At 40.2% G+C, this 15502-nt stretch overlaps 1 protein-coding gene across 1 annotated transcript in view; it reads right to left on the bottom strand.

Moving 5' to 3' along the window:
- Nucleotides 1-15502, bottom strand: part of kcnt2b (potassium sodium-activated channel subfamily T member 2b) — an 89728-nt gene that overhangs the window by 26269 nt on the left and 47957 nt on the right. The window contains exons 11-14 of the mRNA XM_079869386.1: nt 15092-15256; nt 14736-14872; nt 12031-12094; nt 9946-10054 (exon numbers count right to left, since the gene is read on the bottom strand). Coding sequence (XP_079725512.1) covers nt 9946-10054; nt 12031-12094; nt 14736-14872; nt 15092-15256 — 475 coding nt within the window. The remainder of the gene's footprint in view (nt 1-9945; nt 10055-12030; nt 12095-14735; nt 14873-15091; nt 15257-15502) is intronic.

Raw genomic sequence — 15502 nt, 5'->3', positions numbered from 1 at the left:
ACGCCCAGGATAAATGATCTCAGGTCTCACTATCTCAAGGGGACCAACTTACCCTGGAAGCATTCACCTTCTCTAATGAGAAAGGAACATTACAGAGACCACATCCTACCAGAAAGAAGAGGTTAGTATGTGGAAAATACATCCTAAGGACTCACCAAAGGGGGGTACTACATAGGGAAAAGGTCTCTGTGGTGGGCTCCACCTGACGAGGTGAAGACTATTAGCCACAGCGGTTGGTGACGGAGCAAGCTATACCCAGGGGAAGATACTGGGTTTGTCGACAGGGAAACTGAACAGTGGTCGAATACATTGTATGTACATTCACTGTGAGGGAACCACTACATACGGAGCACTCAGATTACAAGGGCTCACCTGAAAAGGGGCATACCACAAGTAATGGGCCTGGAAGTGAGTTCCTCCACCGATCTCATCTACCATAAGAGTGTTTGGTAAATGATGGTGAAAGGTGGCCCAGGTTTCACCATTCAGGGAAACTCTAAATGGACATTTGTCCAAGTTTTACCTGTTATTACCTAAGACTCCAGACAAAACTGTTTCCATGCGGAGATTATAAAATCTGGTAAAGGTGTAGCCTAGTCCACAACTCTATATCTGCCAATGAAGCACCGTTCCCCAGAGCTGATGTGGGTGCAATACCCCAAGTGGAGTGAGTTTCACTCTTAATGGGCACGGTACACCTTGGGCCTGATAGGCCCAGATAATGGCATCCACAATCTAGTAAGACCTTGGAGACAGCTTTCCCCTTCTGCTGACCTCCGAAGCAGACAAAGAGCTGCTCAGATCGTCTAAAGCACAGCTTGCGGTCCACACACAGTATATGTGCACTGGACACAGTCGTGGGCACATATCCAAGCCGGGGTCTCAGGACCACTTGAGAGTCTCCAGGCCCAAAATTCCAGGCAGCAAAGACCTGCCATCCACAGTGTTGTGATATGCTGCAAATGCAGCCATGTACAGTTTCAGGGTGGAGGCAGACAGGTGCCTCTCAAGGCCCTGTTGGAGAAAGGAAAGCACAGACCCCACTCGATATCTCTGTGGGTCTTCCGCATGGGAAGAAAACCGTGTTGTGAAAAGGCACCAGTTCAGACCATACAGCAGCCGTCCAGGGACCAGACGTGCCAGATTTTGCCCTGCCCCTGAGAAAGAAGGTCCTACCTCAGGGGAATTCACCAGGGGGGAGCTGACGCCATGAGCGTGAGTTCTGAGAACCAAGTCTGGTTGGGCCAGTACAGACTTGTTCTTCGCCCCTCCCTGATCTTGCATAGTGTCTGTCCAATGAGGCTCATTTGGGGAAATTAGGCCCCGGGGCCAGATGTGCACTAGCGCATCTTTGCAGAGGGGAGCCTCGGTCAGTGAATCGCACTTATCCGCACCCTCAAAGGGAGAAAGATGACTGAAATGTGCTTTAAATCCAGCAGCTGCAGCGGTGAATGGAAATTCTCTTCTCATATACAAGAGACGTGCTGCTTCGGCTCCGAAGAACAAAGCTGAAATGTGCCTTAAATACCTGTATGTTCGGGGGCGTGGCCAGGCATGCAAATTCCACACGGCAATTCCATTGGCCTTTTCGTCAGTGCATCAGTTGTGTTTGGGGCTACCAAGAATGACCCCTAGTGTCGGCATTTCGACATGACATCGGAAGTGACCGACACAAAGGGAACTGAAAGAAACTGCCATTCTGTCAGTTCCTCCCGAAGCAAAACACTGTCGTGTACAGGTAAGAAGGCTGTTGCAATATTGTTCCGTTTTTACCATTATGCTGTTCAGAGAGTAGACATAGTACAATAATATTTTCAGTGATAAACCTACTCTTACAATAACTGTTCTGTTAATAACCCTCTGTCGATCTGACTGTTAGTGGGCGGGGATACAAAAATGTAATCTGTAGTTTTAATGAAATCCCAAGAGCTGCATTTTGCATCATCCGGCAGACATTTGCTGACAAATAAATGAGATTTTTTTTAGTCCAGGTAACATGAAAAAAGAGTAAACACTGTTCATTTACATAATGCTACAGACATTGTAACAATATAAAGCAGGTTAAAAATGTGCAAACTTACACTTTAATCTGAAGTTAATAAGGATTGTACTTTGTCTGATATTACTGTCACTGTAACTTCATGAATAAATAACTAAATAGGCTTTGTTCTTTGAATTATTATCCATGTTAGGCTGGAGTACTGAAGGCAGCACTTGAAGATGCACATTCACTCATAAAGATCAAATGGTGAATTAAAGACCTTGGTTCCTCTTCATGCAGGCCCTTTCAGTTCGACCACTTCATCTCCTCTTTCACAAGCTCCCTCATTTACAGCAACCTCAGAAAGCACACACTGACCTCGGCTGAAGCGGGGACGCAGCACAGCAGGCTAGAGCACTGTCATAATTGTGTTTCTAGATTCCTTTTTTCTCTAAAGCTGCTGTTTTTGCAGTGTAGCAGTGAGAGACTGCTCGTTCTGTAAACCCCAGCAAGACGGTAACAACAGTTCCACTTCTCTGCCATTAGCAATAATTAAAGCAGCATGCTGGTTATGTTTATGAATGACCTGGCTGTTGATATATCTACGCATAACACTGTGCAGAACTGGAAGAAGTAAAGCGGCCAGTTGCTATTTCCAAACATGCCCACGGAAAGGAAAATAAAATCAATTAACGCAGCAAAAGTCGAACAAAACAAACAGCGTTCCAGAATAACCATGCGAGATCAGGCTGTATGTGAACGAAACACTCATCTCCTCAGACAAACCACTCTGTGAGCTTCTGTTACATTGATGTGAACATTATTCACATTAATAGCAATTAAGCTATTTGTAGAGCTGAAGTCAAGTCTACAGCCATACTCATTTATGCCACCCACTCAGCCACTTAGTGCCTATATTCCAAGCAGTGTCACAACATGTCTGCCACGCATAGAAAAACTGCATATTGATGCGTTCTGCCGAACTGTCAAGAAGTAAGCGCTCAGTAAACCACCAAGACGCCAAGCCGCCCACAGGGGATAACCACCTCTGACTGATATGAAACATAAGTAAATATAACGCAAGTGTCATTTTAACGATAACTCTCAATAAAAGATGCACATTCTTATTCATAATCCAACATGTTGAAGCAGATAAAAGAAACATTTGGCAAATTCATCATCACTTTTACACCATACTTCTGGGTAAGTGTGCCCAATGTTTTTATGGCATCCTGTCACATCTGCTAAGACGCCTTTATATTTAAATTTTCATAATAATATTAAATAACTTGACACTCCAATTTTTGATTTGAAAGTATGAAAAAAATCTATATTTGTAAAGTATTAATATATTACTATATTTTTTATACATATACCTTGAGAAAATATACTTAAAGTATAAAGTATTCTTTAATGCACTGAATGTGCACTTGTAGTGTACAAGTTCTATACTGGATTTGCAGACGATATAATATTATTGAAATTAAACACCACTTAAGTGCACTTGAGAGAGTAAACTTTCATGACTGTTTCTTAACATACTTAAGAACACTTTTAAAAAGGGCACTAATAATGGACATGAAAAGTACATAATGTCATAATGTCAATGTGCATTTAAAAATAATTATGTTTCAATCTTTTGTCATGCTTTAAAGAAGTACACTTATTAATTTTGATGTGTTGACTAACATACTACAGCACTTGTAAAATACTTGATTATAATTTTAACTGTAGTGTGTTATTGTCATGGTTGGCTGTGATATATAAAGCGCATGACGATAGAGTCCAGAGAAACACTTAATTATAAAGCAAAACAAACACATAGAAGAAATCATGGGAAACCATCCACTTTACATGAAGTAACACGAAAGAGACAGGACAAGGAACTGAACAAAACAGGGAGAACTTATACTAGAACTAAATGAGGAAACTAATGAGTTAATTAACAAACAACAGGTGAACTGAATGAAACTAACACAAACTAGAAACTAGGTCAAGACAGGAACAAACAAAGCATGCTCCTAACAGTACGCCCTCTGGAAAGGCATGTCCTCGCGCCGTAGTCCAACTGTGTAGGTTGGAGCTGGAGGGACGAGGGAGCCTGATGGAGCCATATGGCGATAGTTTCCGATTGAGCTGAGGGAGGGAGGAGCCAAGGTGGAGCCGATGTGTTGACAGGCCGCGGTGGAGTGATGGGCCCAGATCCTCTAGGCTTGGGGGAGCTGGTGGCCTGATGACACTTGGTAGATCCTTGTAGTAAGTGGGAGATGCAGAAGGGCTGAAGGACACTAATGGAGGCGGAGCTGAGGAACATGCTGTTTGAGGAGCAGGGAGAGGGAGGCTAGGCGGGCATTCTGGAGATACAGAGGGCGCCAGAGATACAGAGAGAGCTAGAGATACAAGGGGTGCTGAAGATACAGGGGCGCTAGAGATACAGAGGGCGCTAGAGATACAGGGGGTGCTAGAGATACATGGGGCGCAGAAGATACAGGGGGCTCTGAAGATACAGGGGGCTCTGAAGATACAGAGGGCGCTAGAGATACAGGGGGTGCTGGAGATACAGGGGGCGCTGAAGATACAGGGGCGCTAGAGATACACAGGGTGCTGAAGATACAGAGGGCGCTAGAGATACAGGGAGTGCTGGAGATACAGGGGGCGCTGAAGATACAGGGGCGCTAGAGATACACAGGGTGCTGAAGATACAGGGGGTGCTAAAGATACAGGGGGCGCTGAAGATACAGGGGGCTCTGAAGATACAGGGGCGCTAGAGATACAGAGGGCGCTAGAGATAACTGGGGGGGGGGGGCGCTGAAGATACAGGGGGCGAAGATACAGAGGGCGCTAAAGATACAGGGGGCGCTGAAGATACAGGGGGCTCTGAAGATACAGGGGACGCTAGAGATACAGAGGGCGCTAGAGATAACTGGGGGGGGGGGGGGGCGCTGAAGATACAGGGGGCGAAGATACAGAGGGCGCTAGAGATACAGGGGGCGCTGAACATGCAGGGGGCACTGTAGATGTCATAACACTTAAAATGAACATGTATTTTTTGAAGAAGAAAAGCACAATCATTTGCAGGTCGTCTTGACCTACTTTAGGCACCAGTGTAGGTTTTCTGGGTTATTAATCTTAGTGTTATGTCAATGACTGACATGGCAGGAGGGAAGTGAGACACAATTCTTCAGTTTCAGATACAGGAATTAGTGTACACCAGACTCATTTCTCGTTCTCCTTTGATGGCAGCACTCTATAGAGACTTTGTTCGACTGACAGATTGTGTGATACTGTGTAATCTGTGGTTGATCTCTGGGTAAAGCTCACTGACTTCACAGCTGCCTCAACCACTGACTCATCGTGTCTGTTCCTCCTCTGCCTTCTCAATAACCTTAAAACAAGCGCTGTCACCACATGTAGGGCAAACCATCATGTTCTCAGCATCACAACCACAGGACTGTACAGGTAAGTGAGAAAGTGAGTCTTCATATGAGTCTTCTAATTTTTTATTTGCTGCTCACTGGATCAGCAGAGCCAGCTGGAAATCTGGATCTCTAATCACTGCCTCACCTCACATCCTGCAGCACCATGAAATTCTCCATCATTTCCCGGTAATAACTCTAAAATAACCCTCACGCACACACACATGCACACACAAACACACACACCAAAGCAAAAGACATCTTCCTAAACAGGAAACTACTCCAAAACAAGGGTTGTATCGACTAGTCGACTAGCTACTAAGTTATTAGTGCTATTTATAGTTAGTAAGTCCACAAAACCATTCAAGGGAGGAAGGTCAATTGAATAAACACGGATCCAGTTGGTTTCCAAATGGAGAGGAGATGTGAAGGGTGAGGTTGGAGTGCAACAGAAGCAGGTGGAGGGTGAAGAGAATGAATTTTCTTCACTTTTCCAACACAATCAATTCTCAGCGGCTGATTGAAACAGCTGAAGTGAAGGTGGACGGGACGGGTACAGTTGCTTGTGACAATCATTGTGCAGCAATGCCTGGAGGTTTGAGTGCTCCACACTCTCCTCACCCCAACAGGTATGCTTGATTAACTGGCTTTTGAACATGAGAAGGACTGGCTCTGCCAAAAAAAAAGCCTGGTTGACTATAAGCCAGCCGCCAGTTATTAAAGTTCTGAATATTTTATTGCATTTTGTATTCTGGGTTTGAATTTATTCATAAGTTCATGAATTTTATTTATTTTATTTTTATTTAAAGGAACCGTATGTAAGAAATATATTTCAATTAATCATAAAATGACCCTGATATGTCACTAGACATTAAGAAATCATGTTCATTTCAAATACTGATATCACTGACAACAGTAGTACGGCTAGGATATTGTCATTTAAAAGTGAAGTTGCAGCCCTCAACTGATGTTGATGTTGTCATGTTGTGTTTTGGCCTGATGCTCCACCCTCCACCTATCTACTAATCACGAAGTCAGTAGTGTTTCGGCATCCGGGTTGCCAGCTCTGCTCTAGTTCCCACAGCTGCAGCTACAAACGTGTCGGATAAAAAATGTCTAACGTTACGAAACCTATAAGACCTCGTTATGAATCCGAAATACTTTGTGACAAAGTCCGAAATAAAACAAGGATTTGTAAAGGAGATTCTAACAATGTACTGTCACATACGAGCGTACATCTTTACGATTATATTTGGCTAATCGGCATTAATAAATTTTTGCGATACATAATTACTTCGCAAAACATCTCTCATGAAGCATAAACATAATTAACAGAAAAAAAAACTTACTGTGTAGGACTCGTCACTTGCCATTGGAAGCTCCTTGTAGCAGCCTACGTTCCTGCTGGATCCTGCAGCCTATCTGGCAACCTCGAGTCAGGGGGGAGGGGGAGGGGATACACCGCTCTACAGTAATTTGAAAGTGATTGCAGTACCAGTTTTGGCCACAATCTTACATACGGTTCCTTTAAAGGGGGGGTGAAATGCTATTTCATGCATACTGAGTTTTTTACACTGGTAAAGAGTTGGATTCCCATGCTAAACATGGACAAAGTTTCAAAAACTAAGTTGTACGTTTGAAGGAGTATTTTTGTTCCAAAAATACTCCTTCCGGTTTGTCACAAGTTTCGGAATTTTTTTTTCGAGTATGGCTCTGTCTTACGTAAGATAGGGCGGAATTTCCTTATATGGGTCCTAAGGGCACTTCTCCGGTAAGATCGCGGCCGCGCGCGCACTCGTAGACCAGAGCAAGAGAGTGAAAGCAGTTCGCCATCAAAGCGCCCTGCCCGGCTTTTGGGAAGTCAATGTCACCAAAGAAGTGTGTTTCTGGTTGCCAGGGCAAGACAACCCTGCACAGATTCCCAAAGAACCCAGCGTTAAGGAACCCGTGGATGGAGTTTGTTTTCCTGAGCATAAACGGAGTTGTGTAAGACTGTTGTTCCCTGCATTTCGACGATGATTGTTTTATAAACAAAGCCCAGATCTACGGATTTGCAGATCGTCTAATGCTTAAGGATCGAGCAGTCACAATGATAAAGGTTCGCGGTCGTGCGTTGGAACCGGACGGTGAGTAAAACTGTTTGTTGAACAAATGTCTCTGTGTGTTGTCACTAGCTTGGCGCGTTAGCACAGCTAAGCTTCGCCCACACGGCCCGCCCCCAGCCGCTCGGTTTTTTCCGGAAAGACTCGGTACAGCCTATCTTTATGTTAAAAATTTAATAAAACAAAATACTTTTTGGAGATATGAAGGATGCAATATTACTCTATAGGTACTCAAGATTAACAGGAGATTGAGTGAAAATGAGCATTTCACCCCCCCTTTAATTAGTTCATAGTTTATTTTTAGTTCATTTTAGTTTTTATCTATTAGTTTAATAATGCATAAATATTTATTTTGTTTATATTTTTAATTACTTTTGAGTTTTTTTGTTAATTTTAATGGTGCAAAAATATTCATTTTGTTTGTATTTAAAATAATGTGTCAAAATGAATTTTTTTCAGTTTAGCGCGTTAAAGATATTAACGCAATCAACACAGCATTCATTTTTTCCCGTTATCCTTTGGCTAGCGTTATAATATATGATCACGCTGTTATTCAGGCAAATGCTTTTAAACCATTCAAGTGCGATAAGACACAAAAGAGAATGCAGTGCAGTACTGGCGCATGCTATCTGTGAATCTCCTGTCTGTGTTTTTCTCTTATTGATCATATTTCATACCAGTTGAGTTTACATTTTAAATTAATTTGACTGATAAAAAGGATTGCTTGTGTGTGCTGCACTAAAAATACAGGTATAAAAAAATGATATGATCAATAAGTTATGGCAAAATACTATATGTTTTTACATTGCTTTACATTGTTTGTATGAAGATACAGAGGGTGCTAGAGATACAGAGGGCGCTAGAGATACAGAGGGCGCTAGAGATACAGGGGGCCCTAGAGATACAGGGGACACTGAAGATACCAGGGGGCCAATGTTTCGGAAAAAATTGAAGCTTCCCCGGGCGCCGCCATTGATTAGCAGACCCCCACCTGCTGTTAGCATTAATGTATGCAATTTTCTACTTTTTTTTGTAAGTTATACAAGATTCAACTCATTTTTTAAGTCAGTTTAATGTAATTTAAGTTGAAATGACATAAACATCCAAGTTGATTGTACTTAAATTTATTATTATTTTATTTCCTTTTTTTTGTGTGGTGCTATTATTCCAGTTTTTTCAATATTTGAATGAAAGAATGCACGGTACATGCCTTAAAAAAAATTGAACGGTGTTAAATATTTAATGAATCTTAAACAGTAACACACACAGCGTAGAGAATGACAGTCAAGTACTTTGAATATCATTTAAGAATTTTGGGCATATCTAGTAAAATGATTGACACTGAAATATTTAATTTAAATAAATGAATGTTCGTACTGATCTTATTCATCAGGTCTCACACATTTTAGCATCTCGGTCACTGGTTTAGAGCTCTGAAACCCTGTAGTGAAACAATCGCGTATGTTTACTAGCCGCTGTTTTCTCAGATCGGCTTGGGTTGGATTAAAACTTCTATGTTTTGTTGAGTTTGGAAAAATCTTTACACAGTAATCATCAGAATATCTCTTTCCTGTCTCTAAAAAATGTCCAGATTTTTAAATCTTCTTGTGGACACTCATTTTAGGTGGCATTTAGTCAACTAGGTGATCACAGCACATTGAAAAAATTCATAACCGAAAATAAATGAGTTTAAAATGGAAGTGTGTCATGAAGCTCAGTGCAAGTAGTCCATAATAACAACATATTGAGTGTAAATTATTATATGTATTAAAATCATAAATGGATGCTGCTTTATTGGGACATTACTTGTCCCTGTTCATAAAGCCCTTCCATACACTCACTCCAAACCCTTTCCATTAAATACCTTTTTCTCACTTTTAAATACCCGTTAGGCGCTCTATTTCCACTTTTTGAATATTTTCTTCATTTTAGTTAAAATAAATGCCTCTCCGAGCTGATATGCGATGGGAAAAGGGAGAAGAATGAGTTCGGAAAAGGCGGATTCGAACTTGAGTCGGTCTTGCTAATGCCACACCACTGATTCTGTTGTCTGTGGGACTTCTTTTGTAATTTTGTCTGGCTCAACCAGACATTAGTAGGCGGAGTTAGTGTAAAAAGCCTCTGCCAACAAGGCGGGCTATTTGCACTTGGTGTAAAAAGGCACTCTGTAATAATACTGGCCTTCACACACATAATTCATCCATCACAGCATAGCATGTTGTGAGGAATGGGTGGACTGGGGAAGTAAAAAGCATTATTCACATTTACACAGCTGAAGAGGGATATGAAGTGGGTTTAGTGTTGAAGGACACAGCTTCAGAGGGAAGGAGATTGGCTGATCGCCTGCTTCTCAGCACACTCACACATGTTCGAAGTGCATCAAATATCACACTATCTTCCACTCTCCACACCTGTATCCTGAGAGAAACACATTTTGCACACTGACCTGCGAACTTGATGTGGAACTTATTCTCGGGTTTGAGGATCTGCACATAGAGAGGGCAGTTTGGGGCAAAGTCCTTCACGGCCCAGGCTCTGAGAATGGTCTGATGGTCCTGTGTCAAAGAAAAACAGAGAGAAAGAGAGGCATTTGAACAGAAGTATACCATTAGTCACAGTGTTTCTCTTATGTACCCATTACCCTCTTTACAGAGAAATTAACATCTAAAGTGCCTGATAACTAGTGAAGGTGAATCTCATTAAAACCTGTACAGGTCTCATTTCAACACAAAAAATAAATAAATAAATAAAAAATCAGGAAATCATATTTTGCATAAAGAAAATAAAGCCTATTTTTGGGACTGTTACTTTTTTTTTTTTTTTTTTTTTTTTTTGCAATGTAATATTATTTTAACATTATTAAGCACATTTGTCACCATGTTCCAGACATTCCACGCTTTTTAAAATTATTCGTGAAAAAAATATTATTGTAATATAATGTTTTTATTGAAATGATAATAAATTAAACGTACAACACACAGTACAGGATGAAAAATTGTGCAATTATATCTTTTATAAAAAATGTTTTGCATTTTGCAATATAAAGCCTATAGTTTTGTCGTTTTTGTCATGTTTTTGTTTCATTTTAGTTTAATTTTCATGTGCTGCGTCCGCAGTAGGGACTAGATTTTAATTTGAATTGACTTCATGACTGTTAAAAAAATATGTTCTATTTAGTATTAATTAGGGTAGTATGAATGAAATGCGGACATACTACATCCACAATGTTGTTACTGTCACGTGACCTTCCAGCGTCAGTTGTGTCGCTTCACTGCTATTAAGAAATCCTCTCCTGTGGCCTCATTGGATAGTAAAGTGTCCATCAAATGCATATTTCAGAATCACAGCGGAGGATTAGGTCATTCGGACATACAGCACTACTCTGTTGACATACTGTTTTGGTTGGCGTACTGTTACTGTTGGCGCCAACTACACAGTAGGGAATTATTCGATTTTGGTCTTTTAGTTTGTTTCTCATTGTTTTTCTTTTCTGTTTCCTTGGTTGTCAGGGCATTTGTTGTCATAGTTACTCATTGTTTGATTGATTAGCCCCACCTGTCTCTTATTTCCTTCTTCAGTTATCCTGTGTATATATTGTCCTCAGTTTCAGGGGCTGTTTACATGACACCATTTTCAACTAAAAACGTAAATCTTTTTATGCGTTTTGGCTGTTCTTTTACACGACAACAGCGTTTTTGGTGCCTGAAAACGCAAACTTTAGGGTTTAAAAGTGCAAGTTTTTGAAAACTCCATGCAAACAACAAAAATGCGCATCTCTGAAGATGATGATGTCTTGCACATGCGTATTACATGTTCAGTCTATAGTGTTCCATCGCCATCTAATGGCCTGGCAGCAGAATACAGTGTTTTTAGTCGTTTTCGCTGATCTTTGTGAATGGGGATCGTTTTGACAATGGTGTCGTTTGTACGTGGAAAACTCAAAGGAAAAACTACTCCGTTTTAAGCATATCGTTGTTGTGTAAACATACCCTGAAACATTGTTTTTATCCGTTCTCGTTAGTTGTTTAGTGGTTTGTTTTTTCTTCAGTGTTCACTGTATTTGTATTTTGGTTTATTGTTAATAAAAATCACTGCTGTGCTCAGATCCTGCTTCAACTCTTCTTTCCTGCAACCCTTTCTGACAGTTTTTTTTTTTTTTTTAAATATTACTGCAATAAATGTATTTTTTATTGATGGTATGTATTACAGTAAGCGGAGGAGAGAATTAATGTCACAATGCAAAAATAGGTCTCCTTTTCTTGATTCTTAATATAAAATTATCATTTATTTCTTTTGATTTTGGGTTGAAATATTCAACTACTTTCTCAAACATTGCTTACAACTGCCTTAAGGATAAATAATTTCATGTTGAACTGTCAAAATGTAAAATCAGTAAGGAGAATGTGAAAGAGAAACAGGCTAATACATGGGATGTTCGAATCTGCTGCTTCCTATTTTATGGACAGAAACAAGAGGGTAGAAAAGCAGAATGGGAAAAAAGGTGAGAAAATTGAGCTGGAGGGGAACGTACAGCGGCAAAGCGGTCCACTTCAAACCGGTTGCTTAGGATAAAACAGGCCTTGGCATCGTCCATCCTGCAGCCGATCACGATGAAGAGGATACAAGAGACCAGAGAAACAGGGTCAGGTTCCATAACAGGGGGGAAAGGAGGGAGAAAAAGAGAGAAAGAGAGTGGACAGAAGAGAAAAACAGAGAATGTAAAAGATAAAAGTCAATACTTCCAGAAGTGTTCATATGACATCTGCGGCCTGCTACTGATCACCACAAAATATCTTCAACTCGTCCCTCAAAAATGAATGAGAAGTGTGAGTTCTAGTTATTCAAAAAAGCTTTTCTTAAGCAGTTAGAGCTGATATGGTAAGCTATCAGTTTAAGCAAGACTAACAGAAAACAAAGAAAGGGAAACATTTGACCATTTTAGCTTTGATAATATAATGTGATTATATAAGAGATCATATTTTCATTAGTATTTAATACGCCGTTTTCATAATTTCAATTCAGACACCAAATAGAGTGTGATTTGTCAAAAACATTTAGTAAAACATGTTTTTTTACTCAAAGTCATTAACATTAAAGGGTTAGTTCACCCAAAAATGAAAATTCTGTCAGTAATTACTCACCCTCATGTTGTTCCAACCCCGTAAGACCTTCGTTCATCTTCGGAACACAAATTAAGATATTTTTGATGAAATCTGAGAGCTGTCTCACTCCTTCATAGGCTTCTAAGTGATTGAAACTTGCTGGCCCAGAAAAGTTATTAAAGACATCGTTAATATAGTCCAAGTGACTACAGTGGCTCAATCTTAAGTATATCAAGCGACGAGAATACTTTTTGTGCGCAAAAACAAACAAAAATAACGACTTTATTCTACTATTCATTTCCTTCTCTCTGGGCCTCGTAGTGTTTTTGCGCTGCGCGTCTGTGTTGCACGTCATCACGCATCACACACATGACAAGCGTCGACCAATAGTGAGCCTACGTGGTGACGTGTAACACAGACGCGCTACGCAAAAACACTACGTAAACTAACTTGAGGCTCAGAGAGAAGGAAATGAATAGTAGAATAAAGTTGTTATTTTTGTTTGTTTTTGCGCACAAAAAGTATTCTCGTCGCTTGATATACTTAAGATTGAGCCACTGGAGTCACTTGGACTATATTAACGATCTCTTTAATAACTTTTCCGGGCCAACAAGTTTCAATAACTTAGAAGCCTATGGAGGAGTGATCCAGCTCTCAGATTTAATCAAAAATATCTTAATTTGTGTTCCGAAGATGAACGAAGGTCTTACGGGGTTGGAACAACATGAGGGTGAGTAATTACTGACAGAATTTTCATTTTTGGGTGAACTAACCCTTTAATATGAGCTACACACTGCTTTTAAAGCCTCCAGTCAAAATGCAGTGACTCAGCTGAAGGAAGTGCTCAAAATGAGTGAAATTTATTGATTATGAGTTAATGGAATATTTATAAAGACTTATAAAGGCACTTGAGGCATAGTAGGTCATGATCTCCCTTAGGAAAAAGAAGTACTAATAAAATAAAAAGTACTAATAATAAACTTCAAAAGAATACTTACACTTATATTAAAAGCAATTAGCTGAACTTTTTTGATCCACTCGAGTAAGACTTATGTACATCTTTACATCAATCTGTGTCTTGTCTTGAAATATTGTTAATGTGTACTGGCAAATGTATACTGTCAATAATTTATGCTAAACTAAAATATACTGGGTTGCACTTTTTTTGGTAACATTTTATTTTACAGTGTCCTTGTTACACGTTACATGTAGTTACTGTAGTAATAACTATAAATTATGCATAACTACATGCATCTAACCCTAAACCAAACCTTATTCCTAACCCTATAGTAAGTACATGTAGGTAATTATTATTACTCAGCACTTAAATGTATAGTTACACTGTAACAAGGACACCTTAAAATAAAGTGTAACCCTTTATTTTAAGGTGTCCTTGTTACAATGTAATTATTAATTTAAGTACTGAGTAATAATAACTAACTACTAGCTATAGGGTTAGGAATAAGTGGCCTTTCATTCCATTGATATTATAACCTGCAAGTATAAACTTAAAGGGATACTTCACCGATTAGCATTGAGTTTTGTATTAGTAGAAACCCGGTAGTATTTTCGAATGACCGTGCTTCCCTCCCTCATGTCCCCCTGAGACGAGATATTTCTGTATTGTGTGTCTGGAAAAAAACTCTGGTGACGCAAAAATCGTCATTTTGCATCATCGGAGGCATTTTGTCCAGAGGCTCGAGACTGCAGCCAGTAGTAGGAGCTCGTTCTGCATGTTTTCAACCCGCCCATAGAGGGATCTCACGATAAAATGGCGTCTTTTCAGTTTTGAGTCAACTAGTTGCCTAGTTGTATCATTTCTCCGATACTGCCCTCTGTAACCGGTAGGCGTGGCTTGGGAGTGGCCTCGTAGGGCAGCGAAGCAAATGCATTCTGGGAGTTGTTGTCTTTCATCCACATGAGCCAAAAATACATTTTCTGGCTTTTCTCTGTCTAGAAGGCACCAACTTCTAAACTAATTTCACATTTCTACTACATAAATAACCTAATTTAAATACACGTTCATCTTTCCAGCGGTGAAATATCCCTTTAAGATTTGAAGTATACTACAAGTGCACATTCAAGACAATTAAGCGTTTTCAGGTGATTAGTACTGTTTACTCAGCAGGCTTACTTTGCCCTCATTAGGTCCTGGTCTTTGAGAGCAGATCCCTGCAGGTAGATGACCCTCTGAGCCCACAGTGGGATATGGAGTACTCTGCGCACCTGGACATCCATTTCAGCAGGACACAAGATGACCACATAGTAATCCTGGACATGATGAGCGCAAGTTAGTGGAAAACTGCAAGCCAATGCAACTCGTATCAAACACATAAATAGCTTGGTTAAATTAAATTGATGTTCAGTTAATCCTAGTAGAAGCTTCCAGCTATCCTTAAGAGGATTAACAGCGCACAGCAGGCTGTCTGAGCTCAAATTAACATGAACGTACACACATTTACATGTTTACATACGCACACGCATGCTTACCTGCAGTCTGGGGTGCGCAAAGAACTCGTTAAGAAAGTCCATGAGCAGGTCTATCTTGAGACAGCTGACACACAACACCACGTGCTTCTCCGTCTGCGCGCGATAGCGGCTGTAGTTCCCTCCAGACTTCTGCCGCTCCATCCACAAGAAAGCCAACTGCTCAAACTACGGGAAAATACAGGGAACGAAGCTTCATTAAGACATCAGGCTACACGTGGATTATTAGAACCTGAAATAACTATCTGTGAAATTAAGTTCTGCGGGAAAACTAATTCTGAATACATTCTGATTCATATAATTGTATATTTTAAATGTATAGTTTTGACTAGTCTTGAATATTTGCATATTGCTGTGGATTGTTTGTGTAGATACTAGGGTTGTAACAATATATCGTGTCACAATATATCGTAA

The sequence above is a fragment of the Squalius cephalus genome (genome assembly GCF_949319135.1).
Source record: "Squalius cephalus genome assembly, chromosome: 1".
NCBI lineage: Eukaryota > Metazoa > Chordata > Actinopteri > Cypriniformes > Leuciscidae > Squalius > Squalius cephalus.
The sequence above is the reverse complement of the archived record's forward strand: the minus strand, read 5'-3'. Positions and strand labels throughout refer to the sequence as shown.